This window comes from Camelus bactrianus, chromosome 6 (genome assembly GCF_048773025.1).
Source record: "Camelus bactrianus isolate YW-2024 breed Bactrian camel chromosome 6, ASM4877302v1, whole genome shotgun sequence".
NCBI lineage: Eukaryota > Metazoa > Chordata > Mammalia > Artiodactyla > Camelidae > Camelus > Camelus bactrianus.
In genome coordinates this window covers 74,327,719-74,350,496 of record NC_133544.1, presented here as the reverse complement: position 1 = coordinate 74,350,496, position 22,778 = coordinate 74,327,719, and the positions used below count along the sequence as shown (strand labels likewise).

The following is a 22,778-nucleotide window of genomic DNA, read 5'->3' as shown; positions in this document are numbered from 1 at the left end:
GTTTCCATGCATTTGATTTTATTTATAGTTATGCACATAATTTACATATCTTCATTTTGGTAGATGTTTCACCCTTAACTTGAAGTGGGAATTACTCAGATAAATTATTAAAAACTTTAGGCAAATTACTACCACATTGTTAAGGAAAAAACCTGCCTCATCATTATTGCAGTGGTACATAGAACTCTTTTGAAAGACTTGGATACATTGACACTGACTTAAAGTAAAACCAGGTCTACCATAGGGGAAATAAAGTGGGAGAAAAAAATATGCATTTTCTGTCAAAATTACAGAGCCAGTGGGGTAGAAGGTGGAGGCGTGGATGTGGATAAATGTGATACAGGTGTTATGAGAAAACATGTATATAAGACTTGTCATAAAAATATTTGGGTCTTCTTTAAACTCCATGACTGATTATTCCTTATTGTACAACTAGATACAAAAATCCCAATTTGCTGATGTTTTCTCTTTCTGGACATTATCTCAACTCTTTAGTTATCATCTTTATTTGGAGTAGATTAAATACTTCATATTTAATTCTAGGAGAAATCAGTATATCTTGTTCCAGGTATAAATAAACTGTAGTTTTCACTTACTGATACAGGAGAAAACAGACTGCAGTGAGATTAACAGATGTCATTGTGGTTTATATAAAGTTCTAAAGAATGCCTTCCTTGTATGCTGATTGACAAGTCAGCAACGAATCAGAAGGATTGCAATCTAAAAATAATGTGCTTTTAAGGGGGCAAAGTTTCTCTTAAATATACTTCATACAATACATACTTGATATGATTTTGATTTAGACAGAAATAGATTGTTTTTAGGTGATGCTGATACAAACTCTTTCTAGCCTCTGGCTATACAACTGGTGCATCCCTAGTGTTACCTCTAGGTGCCTAGAAACAAAGCGGCTGGAAAATTCCATCACATTAGCTTTGTGGAACCTCTGAACAGTGCTCATCATGAAGAGGTTGATTTGTGATTCTGCCAGTTTGCAGTGAGACCCATACTTGTGTTCTGTATTTTCCATCATAGGGAGAGGAAGAATTTGATATTCCTCAGCCCCCACATGGCCACGTCTTGCATCGCCACATGAGAACAATTCGTGAGGTGCGCACACTTGTCACTCGTGTCATCACAGACGTGTATTATGTGGACGGAACAGAAGTAGAAAGAAAAGTAACTGAGGTAATACATACTTTCGGTCTCTGTGGCAGATTTCTTTGAATAGAAAAATGACCCTGGCTCTCTACTTCCACCCCCCTTCCCTATGCAACTAGCTACTAACACTTTGTTTTCCTTCATTCTTTTATTAGAAAGATATAAGAACTGTGTTAGGGCCCTGAATTCTTTGTCTCTGCCAGCCATGGCAGAGACCTTTAATTGCTGATTTAGCCAGTCCCATCATGCTTTCCGTTCCTATAAAGAACAGAGAAATCTCTCTCGTGTATAAGAGCTGCATTTTCTTACAGTTTCCCACTGTTTCCTCACATGCTACCATTTTTTACTCACTGTATTCTTTCTTGGTCTCCTCCTGTGTGTGGTTATGGACCTGTTGGTAGGAGGTGTACCTTTATTTCTTAGTAGGCTTCATTGTGAACTCATTCCCAGTGTCAGCATGTTACTGGTGCTCATTGACTGTTACAGTGGATGATGTTATATGCTGACTTTGTTTAGATCTAATACTGGCTGAAGTTAGAGAGATTTTCTAGAATTAAAGATCTGGCAATTCTTGCTCTGTACATATGTTAATATCTGGGAGCCATTTTATGGTTCACTTGATGTGCAGCAAACCCGGAACTTGTGGTTGCTATAGTGGTGTGTGGAAAGGTGTGTTAGAAAGAGGGAACAGAGCCTGCTAGCCTACTTGGAGGTGGCTAAAAGGCTTCATAGAGGATCTAGTACTCAAGGGTGTGGCAGGTAACGTTGAGGGGGTGGGGAGAAAGACACTGCAGGCCGAATGAAAAGGTATGTAAATACATAGGCAGCATGGCATGCTTACTGAATATTTAGCATATGGTGAGAACAGTGGGGTATCGAATAGTGAGAGGATGCTGTTTAGGTTAGTAAGGGCCCAGAGCATAAGGGCTTGGTATATCACAGAAGAGAGTTTAGATTTTTATCTTTTGTGTGATGGAGAAAGAGCCTTTAAAGAATTTTGGGGAAAGGGACGACACACTCAGATTTGCATGTTGGAAAGTTCCGGTTAGCAGCAGTGTAGCAACTGATTGGAGTGGGAGAGATTGAAGGCATGGCTCAGACAAGAGGTAATGAGTGTCAAGTTAGGACCATGGCAGTAAGGACTGAGAGGAGAGAAGTAGATGTAAGAAATACATAGAAGGTGAAATTGATAGGCTGTGGTCAATGCCTGAGAGTGGGGATTGTGGGAGAGGGAGGTAGCTAATGTGATGCCTGGGCTTTTTGCCTGGGCAGCTGGATAGATGGTGGCACTGGTTACTGAGATAGAGAATACAAATAGGACACTGGTTTGAGAGAGAAGATCCTTCATTCAGTAAATATTTACTGAGGGCATCTTTTGTGGCGGGTGCTGTGCTATTACGGGAATATAGCCAGGAAGGAAGATGGTTACTATCTCTGTCTTAATGTGGCCTCTTTTTGTCTAGTAGGAGGGACACACAGGGGAAAAATAAGCAAACACATTAGAAAGATTATAGCAGGCCCACTTGGAGCCTGGGTCTAGGTCATTATAAGAACAAGGCCTCTACTCCTGAACAGTGGCAAAGGCAGGTGTACGTGGGTACTGCCCTTTGGGCCTACTCTCCGACTGAGACACAGCCTGGAATCCCAGCCCTCTAGGCAGGTCTTGCCTCTGCATGTTTGCCATGTCCAGAAGGGACTGACTTAAGTTCTGGGCTCACAAAACCTGCTCTAGTCAAGTGACCTTGGCAGATTATGCTGACTCGGATCCAGCTAGCGCAGGCACGTTGGGTGATAGGAGATGGTGATTGGAGAATGGTGTGTTTGTGATCGAGATTTTTGGAGGTGGTACAGTTTCTGGTAATGACCCTGATAGTAGATGGCTGAGGTAGAGGAAAAGGTTAATGGTGGTAAAGAGGTAAAGAGGATTGCTGGATGGGTCATCTGATGGATGTTAGCCTCAGAAAATGATGATAGAAGTAGGGATCGGGGAGGGGAAGGAGGCTGTGAACCAGGAGTATAATGTGTTCATGCGTGAGCATGAGTGATTGGGAGGCTGTTGGTGAGTGACAGGGAGGGGAGGAGAGAGTTTAACAGAATGGAAGTAGTGGTTTGGTAGGAGTAAGAGGTGGGGAGATAGAAATGGTCTGTTAGTGGCTGTGGGGAGCAAGGAAGCGTCTCATCTCCAAACTCATGAATTGAGGTTTGCTTGAGAAAAACCAGACACTGCTACAGAGAGCTGCAGGGATGTGAGAAGCACTGGGGATGCCCAGGATTCATTCAGCGAAGGCAAGGAAATGGAGAGATGACAGATTGAGTTTTGGATGGGTTAAATTACAGGTGTCCCTGGTATATCCAGGGGGAAGAGTTTAGTAGGCATTTGTGTCCGGGAGTTGGGAGCTGAGTCAGCATTGTATTGTTGGTAGACTGGCAGGGATAAGTCCGGTAGGACTGGCCAGGAAAAGTATGGAAGAGAGGAAAGGAATGAGAACAGAGCCCCGGGAAATAGTAACTTAAAAGGAATAGGCAGGAACCAGAAAACAAGTGCAAATAGAAGTAGCTAAAGACGTAGAATGAAAGGAAAAGAAAGTAACTTTATAAATTCTAGAGGAGGAGAAATTTTCAAGAAGGGCGTGGTCAGAAATAATCATTTAATCATCTTACAGCATTATTTAAATGTCTGTGTGCATTGCATGCTGTCTCACAGAGAGACTGTAAACTCTCTGAAGGAAGAGTCTATTGTATGCTTCACCGTATTTTCTCTGAAAATTAGCACGATAATTGTGAACAGTCTAGGGGAGGAGGGCAGATGTGCAGCACTGTAGTTTCTCAGTCCTGTGCCCATAGAGGACACTGCTGATTGGTCCTGGAACCTTTCCTCACTAAACCTAGGAAATAGCCTCAGAGGCTGCTTAAAACTGGCTCCAGGCAACCATTACCAATCCATCAGAGTAGGCATGTGAGTGAGATAAAGGCAGTTTGACATTCCTGTCCTCTGTAGATGCAGGAAATTCGTGTATTTTGATTATTACCTTTTTGGTCTTCATTTTTCTAAACAGTAAAAGCATTATATAGCTCTTTTTGCTGATAATTTTCTATTTCCTGGAGCACATATTGAAAAGTAATATAAAGTATGTAATTTCAGAAAGCATGTAAGGCTACCCACTGCATAATCCTGTACCCAGGAGGGCTTCTAACCACTCATTTTCCTCCTCTAACCTACCTACTTCCTTACCAGTCTTCTCTTAGACAGGGAATGACCTCTGTTCTCTGGGTTGGCATCTTTGCTGGGTTTTCTGCAGCCAAAGGTTATGAACTTGTCCAGTAAAAAGATAATTTAACTCCCGGTCTAGTACTACCTTTATTTCATTTTTTGTTGAGATATGTATTCCCAGTAGAATGCACAGGTCTTAAGGGTTCAGTGGCTTTTGACAGTTACATGTAACTACTACTCAAAACAAAATATTGAACGTTTCCCTTATTCCAGAAAGTTCCCTTCTAATTCCCACCTTTTGGAAGTGAAATTTTTTGCCATCTCTAGGACTTTCCAGCCATCATATTACGTTACTGTGGCTGTTTGAAGCTCTCACATCCATTTCTTCCTTGCAGGAGACTGAAGAGCCGATTGTCGAGTGTCAGGAGTGTGAAACTGAGGTTTCCCCTTCACAGACTGGGGGCTCTTCAGGTGACCTGGGGGATATCAGCTCCTTCTCCTCCAAGGCATCCAGCTTACACCGCACGTCGAGCGGGACGAGCCTCTCAGCCATGCACAGCAGTGGCAGCTCGGGGAGAGGAGCCGGACCACTCAAAGGGAAAACCAGTGGGACAGAACCCGCAGATTTTGCCTTGCCCAGCTCCCGAGGAGGCCCAGGAAAACTGAGGTGCAGACAGGGTCTCCGGAGAGAGAGCCACAGCAGGGGCAGGGTTGCTGACATTTTAATATCACAGGAAAAGGGGAGTAATGGGAAGTTCCCTGTCCTCCATCTAGGAAATCAGCTCCTCTTCCTCCCCTTTTGTTCCTCTCCTATTCTGGGTTTTCATGGGAGGGAGGGTGGAGCCCTGTGGGAGGCAGACTTTCTGAGAAAATGTAGAAAACAGGTGAGGGGACTTTGGGAATGCTGGCACACGCTCCTGCCTCCCCTACCCACCATTTGCTGCAGCCTACGAGTGTTTTGGTTGGGAGTACAGATGGTTTGGGGTAGTGGCCCCAACTTGACACATTCCCTAGCTTTTTGTTTTCCTCTACAGGTATCCAGAGCCTGAAGTACAAGAGAAGGCAGGGCAGAAATGGATGTGCTGTTTTTGAGGGCAGCAGTAGGAAGCTTGTCAGGAGGGGATAGACTTGCATATAGGAGGATGCCCTTTACTTGTTATCCTGCACTCCCGCTCCTCAGCTAGTACTTTGGTGGTGGGTGTGTGGACCAGCTTCCTGCTGCCCTGGAGGCTCAGCACGTGTTGGCCTGGCATGTAGGCTGAGGACCAAGGGGAGACTGTGAAGAGAGGGTCCAGTAGCAGGTGCTGTCAGACTAACCTGTCTTCATTCTCTAGTCCTAGAAAAGGGGTCAGTCAGACAGGGACGCCAGTGTGTGAGGAGGATGGTGATGCAGGCCTTGGCATCAGACAGGGAGGGAAGGCTCCAGTCACACCTCGTGGGCGCGGGCGAAGGGGCCGCCCGCCTTCTCGGACCACTGGAACCAGGTACCCGGGTAGTGTGAGATACACTTAGTCTGTGACTTTTCAGAAAAAAAAGGGAGTAGAGAGAAGAGAGGGGAGTAGAGAGTGTGTGGGGTGTCAGGAGGGAGAAGAGGGGCCCTCACTGACTGGGGAGTGGGCAGGGATCAGAGTGAGGCTGCTAAGACACGAGGCTTATGCCTGTGATGGGGTTAGCGAAGAATGGGCTGGAGACCCACGGATGAGGAGTGGGGAAGCCGGTAGATCAGCCCTGTCTGCTTATTCTTGCTGCCTTCTCCTGTCTCTTCTCTCTCATTAGGGAAACAGCTGTGCCTGGCCCTTTGGGCATAGAGGACATTTCACCCAGCATGTCGCCAGACGATAAATCCTTCACCCGCATTGTGCCCCGAGTGCCAGACTCTACCAGACGAGCAGACATGGGTGCTGGTGCTTTGCGTCGAAGCGACTCTCCAGAGATTCCTTTCCAGGCTGCTACCGGCCCTTCTGATGGCTTAGATGCTTCCTCACCAGGGAACAGCTTTGTCGGGCTCCGTGTTGTAGCCAAGTGGTCATCCAACGGCTATTTTTACTCTGGAAAAATCACACGAGATGTCGGAGCTGGGAAATATAAATTGCTCTTTGATGATGGGTATGAGTGTGATGTGCTGGGCAAAGACATTCTGCTGTGTGACCCCATCCCGCTGGATACGGAAGTGACCGCCCTCTCGGAGGATGAGTATTTCAGTGCAGGTAATAAAAGAAGCACGTCTGTTTTGTTACTCTGTATGGACTCTGTAAAAATACCGAATCACTGTGTTGTACACCTGAGACTTGCTGTGCCCTGGGGCAGCCATCTTAAACACTCGCCAGTCAAAAATACCAGCAGCCTTCACTCCAGCCTGGTTACCTTCCTGGGGTCTCTAAAGTCTGAAATTTCATCCCTAAACACTGGTTCCCCTCACCCCTAGCTTTTTTTGTTGTTGTTCTTTGTTGCTGATTTATTTTTGGATAAAATTCTTATTTTGGAATAATTGTATACATACAGAAAATTTGCAAAGTACTAATAGCACAGAGAGTTCCTTTATGCCCATCACCCAGCTTTCCAGCTTTCCCTGTTGTTAACATTTTAGCATGGTACACTTGTCAAAACTAAAAAAACTGCCTTGGCTCATTACTGTTAACTAAATTCCTGACTTTTTTGGATTTCACCAGCTTTTCCCATTTCCTTTTTCTGTCCTAGGGTCCAAGCCAGGATTACAGTATTGCATTTAATCCTCATTTGTCCCTTGATCTCTGATCTGTGACAGTTTCTGAATCTTTTCTTCCTTTTCACGATCTTGACAGTTTTGAGGAGTACTGGTCAGGTGTTTCGTAGAATGCTCCTCAGTTTGGGTTTGTCTCATGTTTTCTCCTGATCAGGTTGGCATTAGGGGTTTTTGAAAAGAATGCTGCAGAAGTGACGTGCCCTTCTCATCGTGTTATATGGGGGAGGGGAATGTGCGACACCTGGAAGGCGTCACTGATATTAACCTTTATCACTTGGTGAAGGTGGTGGTTGCCAAGTCTCTCCATTTTGAAGTTAGTGTTTTTCCCTTTTCTAGTCTCTGTTCTCTCACCACTAACTTGTAAACTACCTCCCTCTCTTGATGGGAACCTTAACTAGATGAGTATGGCAGATATACTGAGATATTTTTGCTTAGAAAGAAATTGTTAGTGCTGTGTTTGTATGTCTGCATACCCAGCATTTACTCTGGTTTGGAAAATGGTGCCTTTTTTTTTTTAATTAGCCAGCTCCCTGCATTGGTGACGGTGAGGGATTTGTGTTTGTTATGACGGTTTCATGTGCCAGTTCTTTGAATATATTGCCTCTTCTCTGTGAATTAATTTGGAGATACATGTCTGCATTGAGTTTGTCATTTAAAAACATCCTTTATCTGTGGGATTTTTTGGAACAACACGTAGCCTGTGCGGCACCAGTCTCCATGTGGATTGAGATCTTTTATGACCTGTGACTTACATGGTTAGTATCAAATGTATTCTTCCTTTCCCAGTGTGAAGCCTCTCTTGGAGGTCCATTATTAGGCTCTCTTAAGACAGAGAGACAGTGCTCTCTGCGGAGGGAAGTACAGCGTAAGGGAAGGGGATTCTGCGTCCCAGGTAGCGAGGCTTCTGCTAATGTCAGCCCCAGAATGCTGCTGTTCTGGTATTTCCTCACTGGTGTGGAGTGTGCTGTTGGCTCTGGGCTTCTTTGTGCTCTTGAGGGGGTCTTTTTGCTTTAGTGTGGTGATGGAGGTTTAAGCCAGGAGATGAATAAGCAAGGGCAAAGAGAGTGATTCTGTGGCATAGATAAGGAGAGAACCAAGGCCTGCTTTCTCCTCTCTTTTTATTTCCTTGGTGTGTGCTCTGGGTCCCTTCACTCAAGCACAGGCCAATGGGAGAGAACAAAAGGACCCTTCTGTTCATAGGAATGAAAAAGTATTCATATTGATGCCGTTTTTGTATTATATATGTGTTGTATTTATATATATAAATATAAATATATATACATACATACATACATATCTGCTTTTCACAGGATTGGAAATGGGTTTTGCCCAAAATCAGCTTGGTGGTAGCAGAATTAGGCTGAGGCTCAGGTCTCCTCAGTTCTAGCCCAGTTTCCTTTTATGCCCCACATTGTGTTCCTTCTAACCTAAAGGCCTTATCTCTGGTTCTGAATCAGGACAAGAGCAGGAAAGTAGGTAATAGGGAGGGAAGATTAGGCAGGAGAGGCAGGATTTATTTTTTTCCTTTCTTTGTTTTGTATCTATTTTGGTTTTGCTAAACAGACAAATGCTGTCTCTCTTAGAATGATGTCATCTTTCATCCACAGCTTAACTCAAGAATTACCTCCCAGCCTCCAACAAAACCAAGAAGCAAAGGTGTAGTTAAGTTATAACAGGACCATTAAGAAACCACGTGTCACTTCACTTCGAAAACAATTTGAACTGCTAACAACCCGTAAAGGCTGCTTTAGGAAGCTTTTATTTTATGACTAAAGGTTCCTTCTGCCGAGAAACCGCATGTTGCAGTCCCTGAGTAGTACCGGCATACACCCTGAGTGCCGGCGGAGTCTGGGATTGAGGCTAGGATTCCGGACCTCCTCGGGTGCCCTGACTTGGCCTTGCTCTGCAGAGCCTTTGTGAGTGGGTGCTGAGCAGCCAGACAGCAGCAAGCTGCTTTTCTGTTTTTTTCCACCAGGAGTGGTGAAAGGGCATCGGAAGGAGTCTGGAGAGCTGTACTACAGCATTGAAAAAGAAGGCCAAAGGAAGTGGTATAAACGAATGGCTGTCATCTTGTCCTTGGAGCAAGGAAACAGACTGAGAGAGCAGTATGGCCTTGGCCCGTATGAGGCAGTGACGCCCCTCACCAAGGCAGCGGATATCAGCTTAGGTAAGACCGTGGCCTCCTGACCAATTGCCTCGGGGGCCCTGGCCTGCTTGTTTGGGGAGGAGTGGTTTATAGAGCAATCAGTGATGCTTCCTTAAATCTTATCGTTCCTGTGTGGTTTATGAGATGGTAATGAGCTGTCATTTTTTGGAGCCACTGAGTATCTCTGTTTTCTTCCCAGGAACAAATAGTATAAGTCCTCAGATTTTTCTGGCTCCCCCAGTTCTATAAGGGACCAAACACATTTTAGTCATGGCAGAGACTGAGACAGAAAATATGGTGGCCTTAAAAGAGGCTTCCTTCCCCCATGGGAGGTGGAGGAAAGGGTGTGGTGGATTCTGACATGGCTGTGCCCAGCATTTTGGAGTTCAGGGCCTCAGAACCTAGGATTTGACCTGACTTTGGCTTACCCTATTGTAGACAATTTGGTGGAAGGGAAACGGAAACGGCGAAGTAACATCAATTCCCCAGCCACCCCAACTGCCTCCAGCAGCAGCAGTACAACCCCCACCCGAAAGGTCACAGAAAGCCCTCGTGCCTCCATGGGAGTGCCTTCAGGCAAAAGAAAACTTATCACTTCTGAGGAGGAACGGTCCCCCGCCAAGCGAGGCCGGAAATCTGCCACTGTGAAACCTGGTGAGTGCTCCCTTTGGCCTTGTTCTCCCTCATACCACGGCAGAATGCAGGCCAGCTGCTGGAGAGATGGCCCTTCTGTCCAGGCTACAAAGCTGGGGTCCCGCACAAGCCCACAGGGTACGCAGACAGCTTAGGGATGCCCTTTCTTCCGTGCCAGCAGAGGCCAGTGGGGTAGGTAGGAAGCCAGGTCCTGATTGGAAATACTCATTGACTCCTGTGTAGCTTCTAGGAGGGAGAAGAAAAGGAATGAATTTTAGGCACATTCAAAATAGGTAAAAATTTTCTTAGACTTCTTCCTTTGCCTGACACCGCCACCTTCCTCTGAAGCTCTTTTCCCCTCTCCCTTGTGCTCAGGGCCCTCTGGCTTTCTTAAAAGTCCCACTGAAAGCTGGTGCCTCAGCCTGCATGTCCCCTCTTCCTGCTAACCGCCAGACAACCCTGTTCCAGTCCCTCAAGCTTCTTATAAACTGTCCATCTGTTGTTCACTGAGTCTGTACCGTGACCCAGTCCCAGCCACTGTGAATTCTGGAGACACAGAGGTAGTCTGCAGTGTCTGCCCGAGGGCACGTTCTTTCTCTGGCAGACTGAGGAGGTCATTGGTTGTTAGGTCGCCCTGGCTCCAGAGCTCCTTTTGTTCCCTGTGTGAGTTGTGCCATCTCCACGTCTGTCTAACGCCTCTGCTGTGTTTCCGCGTAAGTGACGCGTGAAACTAAGTGCTGCGTACGTGCTGCCTTGTGCCGTCCCTAGGAGCTGTAGGTCTAGAATTCATCTTCTAGTTGAAGAATCTGAGCCATAGAAAAGTTGGCTCACTTTCCCAAGGTGACACTGGAGTCCAGAATTCAGACTCAGGCAGTCTGACTTTGAAGTCCAGGCTTATATGTGCTACATCAGACTGTTCTCTTGCTGCTGGTTTTATTTTAGGGAGGCATGACCTGTCTGTCATCTTAGCCTCCTAATGAGCCTACGATTCAGCTTCTCCAAGTCAGGTATTTGTTTTCTTCTCGAGGATTTATTGGGGCACGCCTAGCATGGTGTTCTGGGGATCCTGGACTGGCTGGTTCGCTTACCTACCCCCAGGTGTTAGAAACCGGGACAGTTGATACGGCTCCATCAACATGTAAAAACACTCTCTTACTAAGTTTTCTATGCACCGTTCTGGTGAGAGTCAGGGATAGGGTGGGAGTATCTGCTGGGGACATTTCTTGATAATAAAAATTGAACTTACTGCTTTAAAGGCTGCTTCAAAATATCATATATCCCTGGGAAATCAGAGCACTGGGCAGAGAAAGTGGGCTGAAGATTTCTAGACATTTTCCACTCTGTCTTTCTTTGTATTAAAATCGCCTTTTCTTCAGATGACCTAAGAAGTATTTGGTTTGGCTGTATAAAAACAATACTAGTTGATTTTCACTTATGAAAATAGTGCATACACTGTCATGACTATAAAATTTAAATACACTGAGTTTTTCTGCACTGTAAGTTTCATCCTAGGTGGTTGGCCATAGGGGTGGCCTTTGGTTCATATCTCAAAAACGGTCGTCAGGATATCGCCTGGCCATCCCATTGGGTCCAGGCAATGGTCTGTACCCTGTGCCTCTGTCCTTCCCAGGTGCCATGGGGGCAGGAGAGTTCGTGAGTCCCTGTGAGAGTGGAGACAACATGGGTGAACCCTCTGTCCTGGAAGAGCAGAGAGGGCCTCTGCCTCTCAACAAGACCTTGTTTCTGGGCTATGCCTTTCTCCTCACCATGGCCACCACAAGTGACAAGTTGGCCAGCCGCTCCAAACTGCCAGACGGTCCTACAGGAAGCAGCGAGGAAGAGGAGGGTAAGAAGCCCTGGGGCTCTGGTACATGTGTACTTCCTTTCCATTCGCCTTATGAACCATCTGTAGAGGAGGCAGGGCAAGTGGCAACTGGAATCGGCCTGAAAAATTTATTTAACCCTGCTTTGTGGTTTATAGACTATTGTCACAAAATTGCTCTTAAGTGAGTAGTTCTGCAAAACAATCCTGTGAGACAGATGGGAGAAAGGTCTTATCATCCATTTTACAGACAAGGACCCAGGCTTGGAGAGGTTAAATAATTGCTTTTAATCCATGATAATGGTAGGCTTGGAATTAGTGTTCATTTCACTTGCCACAATTAATCACCCACATCAGTCAGGTTTCTGAATGCTCTGCCATCCTTCCCACTGTGTTCTGGGGGCAACTGCTAGAGAAAACACACATCAGTGGTAAAGTCCACTCTGTTGAGGTCTGTGTATAAGACTGGGAATGTGGCGTGCCCAAGGTCCCCAGGGTGATTTCGGAGAAACAGCCTCTAGGCCTTTCCAGCTCTTGTACTTTCTTCAACCTTAAACTAAATCTACACATTGCATTTCTGTGTTGTCTGTTACTTAGGGTTTGAGTGAAGGCTGTAGTGGGGAGAGTTAAAAATTATTTCAAGTGTTTAAAGAGTCTGTGATCTAGGAGAGAAAACTGGCAGATACAGATACACACTGTAAAGTAAGGGCCTCACCCAGCACTGCAGTATCCAGATGTGTCTGCGAAGGCTAACATTCAGGTGGATTGATGTTCTACAAGTTACAGTTCTGACTGTTCAGGCTTGCAAGAGGGAATCAAATTAGGTAGGGAACATGGTTATCAGAAAATAGCACAACTGCAGATCTGTGATGGTTGGCATTTCAGGTGTGGATGATTTTCCTAATTTATCTCTCACCAAATCCAGCCACATGGTGATCTGTAAGGGGACGTGGGAAGGGTAGTCAGGGACTTGGAGGTAAGGTGGATGCTATCTGGAAGGTGCATAAACAGTCATCATTAGAGGGGCTCTGGTGTGGGAGCAGGTGTAGCACATAGGGGTTCAATGTTAAGTGTGGGCCAGGCCCAGGCTGTCAGTGTTCAGATAGGTGCAGTGGGAGATAAGATGTGTGAGGAGTTTCCCAATCAGGAATGTGGTTTTACTCTGATCACAAGTGGTTGGGAGTCCTTTGAGGATTCTGCCAAGATGTGTGTCATGGTATCAAAAGGTTTGTGGTCTTGTTTTCTTTTGCTTTCACAGTATTGCTGGACTTGTCTTTACTCTCCAGCCCACTCCTAGCCCTTTCCTAGACCAGGACGTCCCACAGCAGCTCTGTAGCTGTTTTAGTTGTTGACTGGTGCAGCATGGCTAAGAAAGTTGACTTTGGTATGAGATGCAGACTGTTGAAGTCCTTAAAAATCTGTGAGCCTGTGAGAGAGCTAATAAACCTGAAAGTTCCCTCCATTCCCTGTATCCCCCCTTGCGGACATATCAAATGTTTTTAATCCCATTCTTGTACCATGAGTGAGGGGAGGCAGGCTTTGTCTAAATGAGGAGGAGTTTGGACAGGTATTTAGCAGGATCTCCAGGTTTCTTATGGAAAGTGTGGTTATGGTGAACATGTCTGCTTTATGTTGCTCCTTCATCCTTGAACATTGCCCCAACAGTACCAAGATCCTTGATACTTTTGGTATATGAGGATGTTGAGAGTTTCCTCAATCTCAAGAAGCCTGAGACATTTGTATTGAAACAATCCTCTATAGAATTAGTTTTCAAGAATCTGTGATATGTCTTGTAGATAAATGGGGATCTCTTTTATTTATACCAGGAGCTCAGTAAAATATTTGAGTCCATCTTGTGAGACTCAAATTTAGTAATGAGTTGAGAATGTGACACCCGGTCTTGGTAGGCGGTGGCACATCATCAGGGACCCATCAGCCACAGGGACTGACTCCAGAGTAGGGTGTAGTACCTTCATCCTTGATTTAGATGATGGAATTAAAAACCTGTTCATTTTAGCCTCTGGTTGGGCAGGGCCACTTATGAAGTCAAAAGTGAACAAAATTAAATGCAAAGTAACTTAGAAAAATTAGAGAAATGGACTGCCCAGACAGAGGAACATTTGATGACACAAATGCGAGGTAATGTAGACGAGAATTAAAATCTAGATAGGTTGAGGCTAGAAATGGTCCTCGACGAAGTAGACATAAAACAGAAGTCTTGAGAAAAATAAAGGACCATGAGGGGACTTGGCAGTGACTAAGCTGTAGTGTTGGTACTGAAAACTGACGCGTTGTATTGAGGTGGGTCAAAAGGATGGCACAACAACTGGGGATCAGTCCTGCTGTATTCTGAGTTTCTTACAACCATTTAGAGTTTCCAGTTTGAGCTTTCGTTTTGAGAAGAATGTGAATGCTGAATCAAGAAAAGAGCAGTGAAAGTGAATAGGCTAGCCAGTCAGACCTAAACAGAGCCTGAGTTTGGGGTATCAACACTGCCCGAGCAGCCCCAGCAGCAGGGGGGGCACCGAAGGGCTGAGGGGAAGGAGGGCTCATGGTGGGGGCCTGCTCTGCCAGGTTTTACCACTGGGTATGAGGGGCAAAGGGAGTGTTCCTGGCACTAAACTTCTATGCGTTTGGTTGGGTTTTTTATTTGTGATAAGTTCATTAGAACTTCTCAGAACTCCTAATTAACTAAAATCTCTAATGTCTTTTTTTCTTTTTTTTTTAATGTGTTATTTATAAATGAGAGGAGCAGATGACGAGAAAACAAGCTCAAATTAGATATTGGTCAAAAGAAGCAGTTTCTAATTGCCTAGGGTCATTACAGCTTCAGCCTCATCTCATAACTTCTGCTTCACCCTCAAGACTAGAGCAGTCATTGATGTTCAGTGTCCTGAGGTACTTCAAGATCATCAAAGGTAGATAGTTTTCAATAAAAAGGTTGAGTCAGGATTTTCTGGCTAACCTTCATTTAATCAGTTAAATGTTAGAAATCTCATTTTCTTTAAGCATTTTGGTTTATCAGGGTTTTAGTGTATAGGGGATAAAAATGCTGATAAAAGGTGAATTTGAAACTTTATTATAAAAAGTGCTAATCAGCCGTTCTTCATCTCCACAGAAGGCAGAATTAGAGAAAATAGGCTTAGATTGCAGGACAGATTTAGGGTAGACATAAGGAAGAACTTCCTGATGGTAAGGGTTACTCAAATCAGAGTACATTATTGTGGGAAGAGGGTGCGTGTCCATCCCTATGCACAGTCCCATGACTCATTCTTAGTGCAGAAAGCTCTGATGTTTTCAGAACTAGGACCTGTCTCCATTTCTCATTTTCCCCACTCCTCCTGCTCTTGTCCCTTCTTTTGGCAGCATTTTATAGGCCTCAAAACAGCTCTCTGACCCATGGGGAAGGCCTTAACCTGTCTTTGGAATACAGTACTGTAGAGATAGCTGGGGGGTAGGAAAGGGGGCAGTAAGAAGCAGGCTTAAAGTAGCAAATAGGAAACCAACTAATGGTAATCATCTTTTTTTTAATAGAATTTTTAGAAATTCCTCCTTTCAACAAGCAGTACACAGAATCCCAGCTTCGCGCAGGAGCTGGCTATATTCTTGAAGACTTCAATGAAGCCCAGGTGAGGAGTTCCTTTGGGTAGCTTCCCAGAGGGCTAGTGAAGAGAAGAGCCCACTTGCTATACTGAGAGGTGTTGGATACAATCACCAGAGACTTCAGGAACTGGGAAGCTGCCAAAATGCATGAAACAGAATTTTCACTGTGTAAGAGGAAGAGAAGTTAGAACCTTGGCTTACTTAATAGCTGTGGTTCTGTTGCTGGGACAAAAGCAGGTTAAAACTTGTGTTTAATAGAAAGCCTTATTATAGTGTGCTGATCCTTAGCCTGAAAGGCTGATAAATAACATGGGGCTTGGTTGTACCTTGAGGGTTTGGGCCCCTAGAAAGCTGCAGGTGAAGCAGGGTGGTTACCTAGGGAAGCTGCTTGGGCCTTTCAGTGAGGGAAGAGGCGTGGGGCAGGACAGGCTCAGTCACATTTTGGATAGTATTCGGAAGTGTTCAGATTTGTTCTCTGTGACTCATTCAGGCTGCCGTTTAGGAGCTTAGAAGTCACCAGACCCACTGGTTCTGTTCCTTTTCTTCCAGTGTAACACAGCCTACCAGTGTCTCCTCATTGCGGATCAGCATTGTCGAACCCGGAAGTACTTCCTGTGCCTTGCCAGTGGGATTCCTTGTGTGTCTCATGTCTGGGTCCATGACAGTTGCCATGCCAACCAGCTCCAGAATTACCGCAATTATCTGCTGCCAGCTGGGTACAGCCTTGAGGAGCAAAGAATTCTGGATTGGTGAGTATTTGAGAGCCCATCTAGGAGGGAAGAGCGGAAGACAGCAAGCTTCCCGAGGGGGAGGATCTAGGTGAGAAAGTAAATATTCCTAGAAACTGCAATGATCGGAGGATAAATTACACAATTTGAGTGGGTTTGAGATTATGTTAGGAGTTCATCTGGTTTCTTTTCTTTTCCTAGAGTATATTGCTTAGGGACCTTTTGAAAATGTGTGAGATTTTTCACGTGGGTTCAGTATTCTCAACCTGTCAGGTTAGGAGACTAAGTTTTAACCAAGACATTTAAAAATGCAGGCTCAGGAGCATGATTTGGCTTCTTCTTGTCCTTAGGCCAAACCTGGAAATCAGAAGGGGTGGATTAGAGGGTCAGGATCCCAGAGAGCACACATCAGAGAGGGAGGGAAGAGGGGGTGATGCCCCCCAGTGCAGAGCCTTTGAAAGCATTCACATGTACCTGAGTCCCTTTGCAGAAAGGCTGTGGTTGGATAGTATCTGTCATGCAGTGTCTCTGACTCCTTCATAGGCAACCTCGTGAAAACCCTTTCCAGAACCTGAAGGTACTCTTGGTATCAGACCAACAGCAGAACTTCCTGGAGCTCTGGTCTGAGATCCTCATGACAGGAGGGGCAGCCTCTGTGAAGCAGCACCATTCAAGTGCCCATAACAAAGGTACCAGGAAAGTGTGTTTGTTGTTGCTCCAAGGATGTCTGTAACCCTTAGGTGTTAGGCCTTGTGGTCCAAGTCTCAGTCCTGACAGAAACCTGGATATGGTTAGCCTAAGAGAAGAAAAGTACCACCTTCGAAAGGTGCGCCAACATGAGTGAAGCACTGGGCTGTTTATGCTTCTCCTGGTGTCCAGTGGTCTGTCTGCTAAACGCAGGGTCAGCACATAGTGATTCTAATTTCTCGCTCCTGGTTGTGATCAGAGGCACTGTGTATGACAGGAAGGGCTTCGATTTGGGCAGAGTGGGGTATACTGGTTAGAAGGCTCATCTGTCTTTCATGGAGGGCTAAATTGAGTCTCCTTTCCTCGTTCGCCTTCCTCTGCTTCCTGCAGATATTGCTTTAGGGGTGTTTGACGTGGTGGTGACGGACCCCTCGTGCCCAGCCTCGGTGCTGAAGTGTGCTGAAGCATTGCAGCTGCCTGTGGTGTCGCAAGAGTGGGTGATCCAGTGCCTCATTGTTGGGGAGAGAATTGGATTCAAGCAGCATCCAAAATATAAACATGATTACGTTTCTCACTGAGGATACTCGGTCTTCCCGGTTTTATCCCCTGCTGTTGTGAAGATTGTGTTTTAACCAGGTTTTAATATGTCGTGTGTAACTGGATTCCTTGCATGGATCTTGTATATAGTTTTATTTGCTGGACTTTTATGATAAAATAAATGTTGAATCTCTTTGGTTGTAGTAACTGGGATTTCTTCATCCATTTCTTTAAGCTTAATCTCAGAACAAATAGCAAGATAAACATAATACCGTCTCTGTAGGTTCAGTGGGCTTGTTCTCTGGAAGGACAGCTAGTGAAGGAAAATAACGGAGTTGAATTTTAAAGTTTTTGTTAGCAGATTAACCTGGGCTGTCAAATTCAGTGCTGCTTCCAGATTTTAAAACAGGTTCAGATAAATAGGTGTGACAAAAGTTGAATGGAATTGGGCACAGCTATTAGTTTCCTGGAAATTTTTAAAAAATCAATTTTTAGAGTTGAGCTCACCAACAGCTGACCTGTGGGTACTGTACGCTCAGAGCTGAAAGGGAAACGGACCAGTTGCTGTGTGCGGGTGGTGCCTGTAGACTTGATGGGATGACTTTCTGCAAGGATAAACACGAGAAACAGTGAAAACACTTGGAAATGTCAGAAGCTCTAGTCAGAGGTCCAAATTTTTATTCCTATGATTGTAACAGCTGCTGGAAGCCATTCCTTTTGTGCCCCAGCCTCATCCTGTTGATGTCCTCTCACTCTCTAAAGCAAGGTTTACAAATCTTTTTTTCTGCCAAATAGTATCTTAGGCTTTGTGAGCCATTTGGTGTGCGACAACGCTTCACCTTTGCCATGACAGCATGAAAGCAGCCACAGACAATAGGTCAGCAAATGAGTGTAGCTGGGTCCCAATAAAACTCTACTTACAAAACAGGCGGCTGGCCATAGTGTGCCATCCTCTGCTCCAGACAGCAGTGGAAGGGGTCATCTTCCGCTGACAGTTACAGGAATAAGGGTGACAGTATGTGGCAGATGTAGGGATGACCACCAGATACATGGGCTACAACTGAGGCCAGAATATGCTGCATTTTGCTTCAGTTTGGAGAGAGGTGTTCAGTGAGTAGTTATTTTGGTTCACATTGATATGAAGATTGTTAATTTTCAGTGATGGTTGGGCCAGATTAGGAGACCCTCAACTCCTTTGGTTCTTCTGAGGTGGGACAGTTAGACCTGAATCTTTCAGTATTCAAAATCTAACAATTTGACTTAATTTTTTTTCTTAAGGACCTTTTTTCTTTGTTAAAAAAACAAAAAACTTTAAACACATTGTCAGTAGTTAGAATTAACCCTCTTACCAGTCTGAAATAATTGGAAGTTACTGGTAAAATCCTTCAGATGCACATTTTTGAAGATCCTTAAGGATGGACTGTCAATTTCAACTTCTGAAGGAGGAGAGAAGGCCTGTGGAGTAAAGGGAAGCCTATCCGACCTGGTGCTGTTCCGCCCAGTGGTAACATCCAGCAGTTGACCTATTTATAAATATTAATTCCTTTTGCACATTACTGTTTAACTTTCTGAGCGGTATAACTTAACTGCTTTGTCTCTTGCAGCTTGGACAGTACCTGGGCACACAGTAGGTGCTCAGTAAATGAGTATATCCCACAACTGTTCTCAGTGTAGCAGCTCCTGTGTGGTCAGCAGAGGGAGAGCCAATGCCACAAGTCCTCCTTGGTGGATGAGTTAAGAATTCCCCTAAGGTGGGACGGGTGTCCTTTTCACAGGGGAAGGAGGGGCAGGATTTATACTCATTCATGTTCAAAAACTGCTTCTAGGAGAAAAAGTAGAGCTTTTCCGGTAGGCTGCAGACATCTGGTGGCTGGCTAGAGAATGGGGTGTTTGTTTTCTATCTTCTGTTAGAACGCAGTGGGACTGACTTATTTAAGTCTGTGGACCAGAAATTCTCACATCCCAAAACTGCAAAAGAAAAAGAGCTGCATCAAAATACCATGCTTTTCCAAGATTTTCTTCAAAGAAATATGTATCAGGGCAACCTGTGGTCTAGATAATGTCATCTTAAAACTCTTTTTAGCTAAAATTACTTAGGAGGAATCTGACATTTCAGAGAAAGGAGAATAAAGTGCTTTTTTGAATGAGGCAGACCTCTGAGCGAGGCCACCTTCCACTGAATCTCACTGTTAGATTAAAAAAACTTCAGAGTTAGAAGGGGCAGTCCCCTCCTTTCAGACGCAAAAGCTGGGGGTGGGCGGGGATGGGAGTGGGGCTGAGGCTGCGCAGCTGCTCGTGTCAGAACCGGGACCCCCGCACAGCAAGACACACACTGACTGAGGACTGGAAACCCATCTCAGTGTCAGGAGTCTTAGTATTTTACTGTGGTGATGACTTTTAATGGAAAATAATCTTCGTTGATGATCAGTCTTTTCTCTCTCTCAGCCTTACTTTCTATGTTTATAAAAGGAGGGAATTTGGACTAGATAAATGGCTAAAGTCTCCTTCCAGCTCTGGAATTATACAACTTACTAAAAAGCACCCCCCCCACACACACCCCTAGTGTCCACTGAATGCCCCAATGGTGCTTGCTCCCACCTGCCCAGAGTGCCGCCAGCCTGCGTGTAATATTTGTTATAATCTAGTCGTAATAGTAGTTGAGCCAAATCAGAGTTGATCTGATGATTCCGAACACTGGAGAGAATCTTGAATAGGAGTGAAGACTGGCGGCTAAAACCCTGCAGAGAGAAGGCCTCAAGCTGTCATTCCTGTTAGACTCACCAGCTATCCATGTGGAGTGCAGGGGCAGGGGGGTACTGCTTGGAAAAGTCTTGCTGAAAATTCTGTAGCATTAACTGGCCTTCCCACAGTCTCACTTCTACTAGCTCCAAAAATGACTTCTTTGTACTGAGTCCGTAGAATGCATGACTTCCTATGAAAGTACTCTGATTGTCAGTAGGAATTTAGCATCCAGTTTCAAGTTAATATATTCTGCTGTGTTCTGGGGTTGGAGAGGGCCTGTGTTTTTGGTACAGACAGGTAATTGTATCTCAGCAAAACAGGGGGTTAGTTCAAGGGAGTAAGGAGGCTGGATGTTGGAAAGTAAGAACAAAGTCAGTGCATTATTTGGTGGGTTGAATAAACTATTCAGGTCTGAACTATTTTTCAGTGTTGAGGCAGCACATAATTACGGCTTCAAAGTCAGTCTGCTACAACATTTTTTATCTTTGTATCTTGTTTTTTCTGTGTATGTATTGGGGAAATGCTTTAACTGACTCAAAGGAAAAGATAATGATTCCCCACCCGCAGACCCACCTCTGTCCCTCGGACAGCACCGCGTACTTGCAGTGGCCAGGCTGACTCACCTTCACCAGGATGCTCAGCTGGGCGGCCCCACGTTCGTCCAGTGGGCCCAGGTTCTGACTGACCAGCGAGCAAAAGCTGTGGCAGAGATCTAAGATTTCATTCAGGCAGTGAAACACCTACCCGGGAAAGAGAGTTGACATTAGAAAATGTCCTAAGAACTAATCCGTTCCCATTCTCCACATGTGACCTCGGGAGGGACAATGCCACGTGCAAGTCCTGCCAGCCTCCCAAATGCAACACATATAAAACAGACTCTTCCCTTCCAGGCAAAGACACTTGTTCTCTTAGTCACGCTGCACGAAACCTCCACTAAAGCGACATCAGTCATTGTCTCTTGGGCCTGTAGCGCGAGCTCCTGCCTGGAGCTTTGCTCGCGGTGTTGTTCCCCGTGCGTGGGATACTCTCCTCTTACCTGCTCCAGCGAGTCCCCCTTCTCCCTGGCGCACTCCCTCCCCACCGTAGCTGTTAGCGACCCCTTGCTTCCCTGTCCTCTAGATCATCTGTACTGTTCACGTGGCGATTGTTCAGGCCGCCTGTGTTGTTACTGATCTGTGATGTATGTGTATGTCCTGTTTCTCCAACTAGATTGTGAGCTCCTTAAGGGCAGAGCCATGACTTATACCTCTTTGTATCCCCAGTGCCTTGCATACAGTAAGCACTCAATAAATATTTAATGATGATCACCTGCTCTGATATTCTGCTTTTCCCCAAGGATGCACTCATACAGTACAAGGACAGGCTACCTGTCACAGTGGTTCTTGGTTGTTTTCAGGTCACAGAACCCTTTGGAGTGGCATCTAAGGACCTCACTCTCCCTTAAAAATAACAGCCCCAAATACCAGAACAAAAGCGTGTGGCACAACTGAGGAATAACAGCTCACGTCAGAGCTAAAGCATAACTGTTCTATTAGAAACTAGAAGGGGTCATTTTAATCTTCCTGCTTTTCCTAGAACTGGAACCAGCTTGTGAGCTTTAAAAGACTGGTGCCTGGGTTCTACTCCAGGGATTCTAATTTAAGTGCTCTGGGTCCTAGATTTTTTTTTTAAAAGCTCCCAGATGATTCCCATGTGGAGCCAAGGTTGAGAATAACTTCTCTGAAGGAGATAACATGTACATACACACATCCCTACACACACACAGCCAGAGACACTACTCCAGTTGTCTGTGAAAACAGCTTCCAAACAGCTGATTGATCTAGAGCCAAAAGACGTCTAATGAAGTAAATTCTATGCGCTATTCATTAGTCTTTCTGTCATGTCAGAAAGGTCTTTTAAAATTTCTTTAAATCCTTCCTTCTGAGCGTTAAGCACATATTCTTTCTTCTGTAGGTGCTCACCACAAAGACATTTAAGTTCTCCTTTTTAAGATTCCCTTTTAGTTTGCTCTATAAGATGTTAAAAATGGAGACTGAACAGCTGCTTAATGATACAGTTCCATATCCTGGCAACTCAGTGCCTAAGGGAACAGTCAGGCTAGAAGCAATCTGAGGAAATCAACCAGCCCTACTTACAGGTTTCAACAAGATAAAGGACTGAGCCAGCAAATTACTCAGGAAGTGGTCGTGAGCCAGTCGGATGCTTTCAAAGTCTCGGGTAGAATTGATCTGATGAAGCAGCTGTGAGAACTGAGACTCCAGCACGTCTACCTGGGAGATGGTTACACAAATAATGTTAGTACCTTGCATAGTCTAAGCACTCAAGAACATTAAGATGCCCAAGAGGATGAAATAGAAGTTCTTTGCCCCCAGTTGTCTTCCTCCTATCTGAGCCACTTTAAGGCTGAGCAAAGACAACCTTACGTTGCCAAATCTTACAGAAAGTTATTTGCCTATTTCCTAACAACCTCCAATGTCTTGGCAGATCCCCCCTTGTGCATTATCCTCTCTACTGCCTGACTTGGTTAAGTACCATGGGATTCCAGAAGTTAGAGCAAACTATAAAAATCGGGGTCAAGTCAACAACAATTAAATACTACTGCATTGTTGATAAGGACCCTAAGTCCTCATTCTCCATCATCCATTTATTTCCACTTTCCTCTAAAATACCCCCAAGAAACATGCCTGGTAACATAACCCATGGATTTTCTCAAACCCCAGTGTTTCACCAAATGGAGGATTCCTCTCTGGTAACTCCTGCTAACCTCTTGGACTCCTTTTCATACC

The 22,778-nt window shown here is 45.1% G+C and overlaps 2 protein-coding genes across 12 annotated transcripts in view; one reads left to right on the top strand and one right to left on the bottom strand.

Annotated features, from left to right (window-relative positions):
• TP53BP1 (tumor protein p53 binding protein 1) overlaps window positions 1–17,453 on the top strand; it is a 62,690-nt gene extending 45,237 nt beyond the window's left edge. For 4 of the 5 annotated variants that reach the window (XM_074365991.1, XM_074365990.1, XM_074365994.1 and 1 more), the window contains 11 exons: window positions 1,036–1,188; window positions 4,768–5,039; window positions 5,707–5,856; window positions 6,149–6,579; window positions 9,070–9,261; window positions 9,679–9,894; window positions 11,504–11,719; window positions 15,230–15,324; window positions 15,848–16,047; window positions 16,570–16,715; window positions 17,104–17,453. In XM_074365991.1, the coding sequence (XP_074222092.1) occupies window positions 1,036–1,188; window positions 4,768–5,039; window positions 5,707–5,856; window positions 6,149–6,579; window positions 9,070–9,261; window positions 9,679–9,894; window positions 11,504–11,719; window positions 15,230–15,324; window positions 15,848–16,047; window positions 16,570–16,715; window positions 17,104–17,291 (2,259 nt within the window). In that variant the 3' untranslated portion in view covers window positions 17,292–17,453. The remainder of the gene's footprint in view (window positions 1–1,035; window positions 1,189–4,767; window positions 5,040–5,706; window positions 5,857–6,148; window positions 6,580–9,069; window positions 9,262–9,678; window positions 9,895–11,503; window positions 11,720–15,229; window positions 15,325–15,847; window positions 16,048–16,569; window positions 16,716–17,103) is intronic. The other variant, XM_074365992.1, reaches the window with a different exon arrangement.
• TUBGCP4 (tubulin gamma complex component 4) overlaps window positions 15,203–22,778 on the bottom strand; it is a 39,285-nt gene continuing 31,709 nt past the window's right edge. For 3 of the 7 annotated variants that reach the window (XM_074366017.1, XM_074366016.1, XM_074366018.1), the window contains 4 exons: window positions 22,128–22,262; window positions 20,616–20,732; window positions 19,849–19,988; window positions 15,203–17,855 (listed from right to left, as the gene is read on the bottom strand). In XM_074366017.1, coding sequence (XP_074222118.1) covers window positions 17,786–17,855; window positions 19,849–19,988; window positions 20,616–20,732; window positions 22,128–22,262 — 462 coding nt within the window. In that variant the 3' untranslated portion in view covers window positions 15,203–17,785. Of the gene's footprint in view, window positions 19,989–20,615; window positions 20,733–22,127; window positions 22,263–22,778 lie in introns of all 7 variants that reach the window. The other 4 variants (XR_006728379.2, XM_045524336.2, XM_045524338.2 and 1 more) reach the window with 4 other exon arrangements.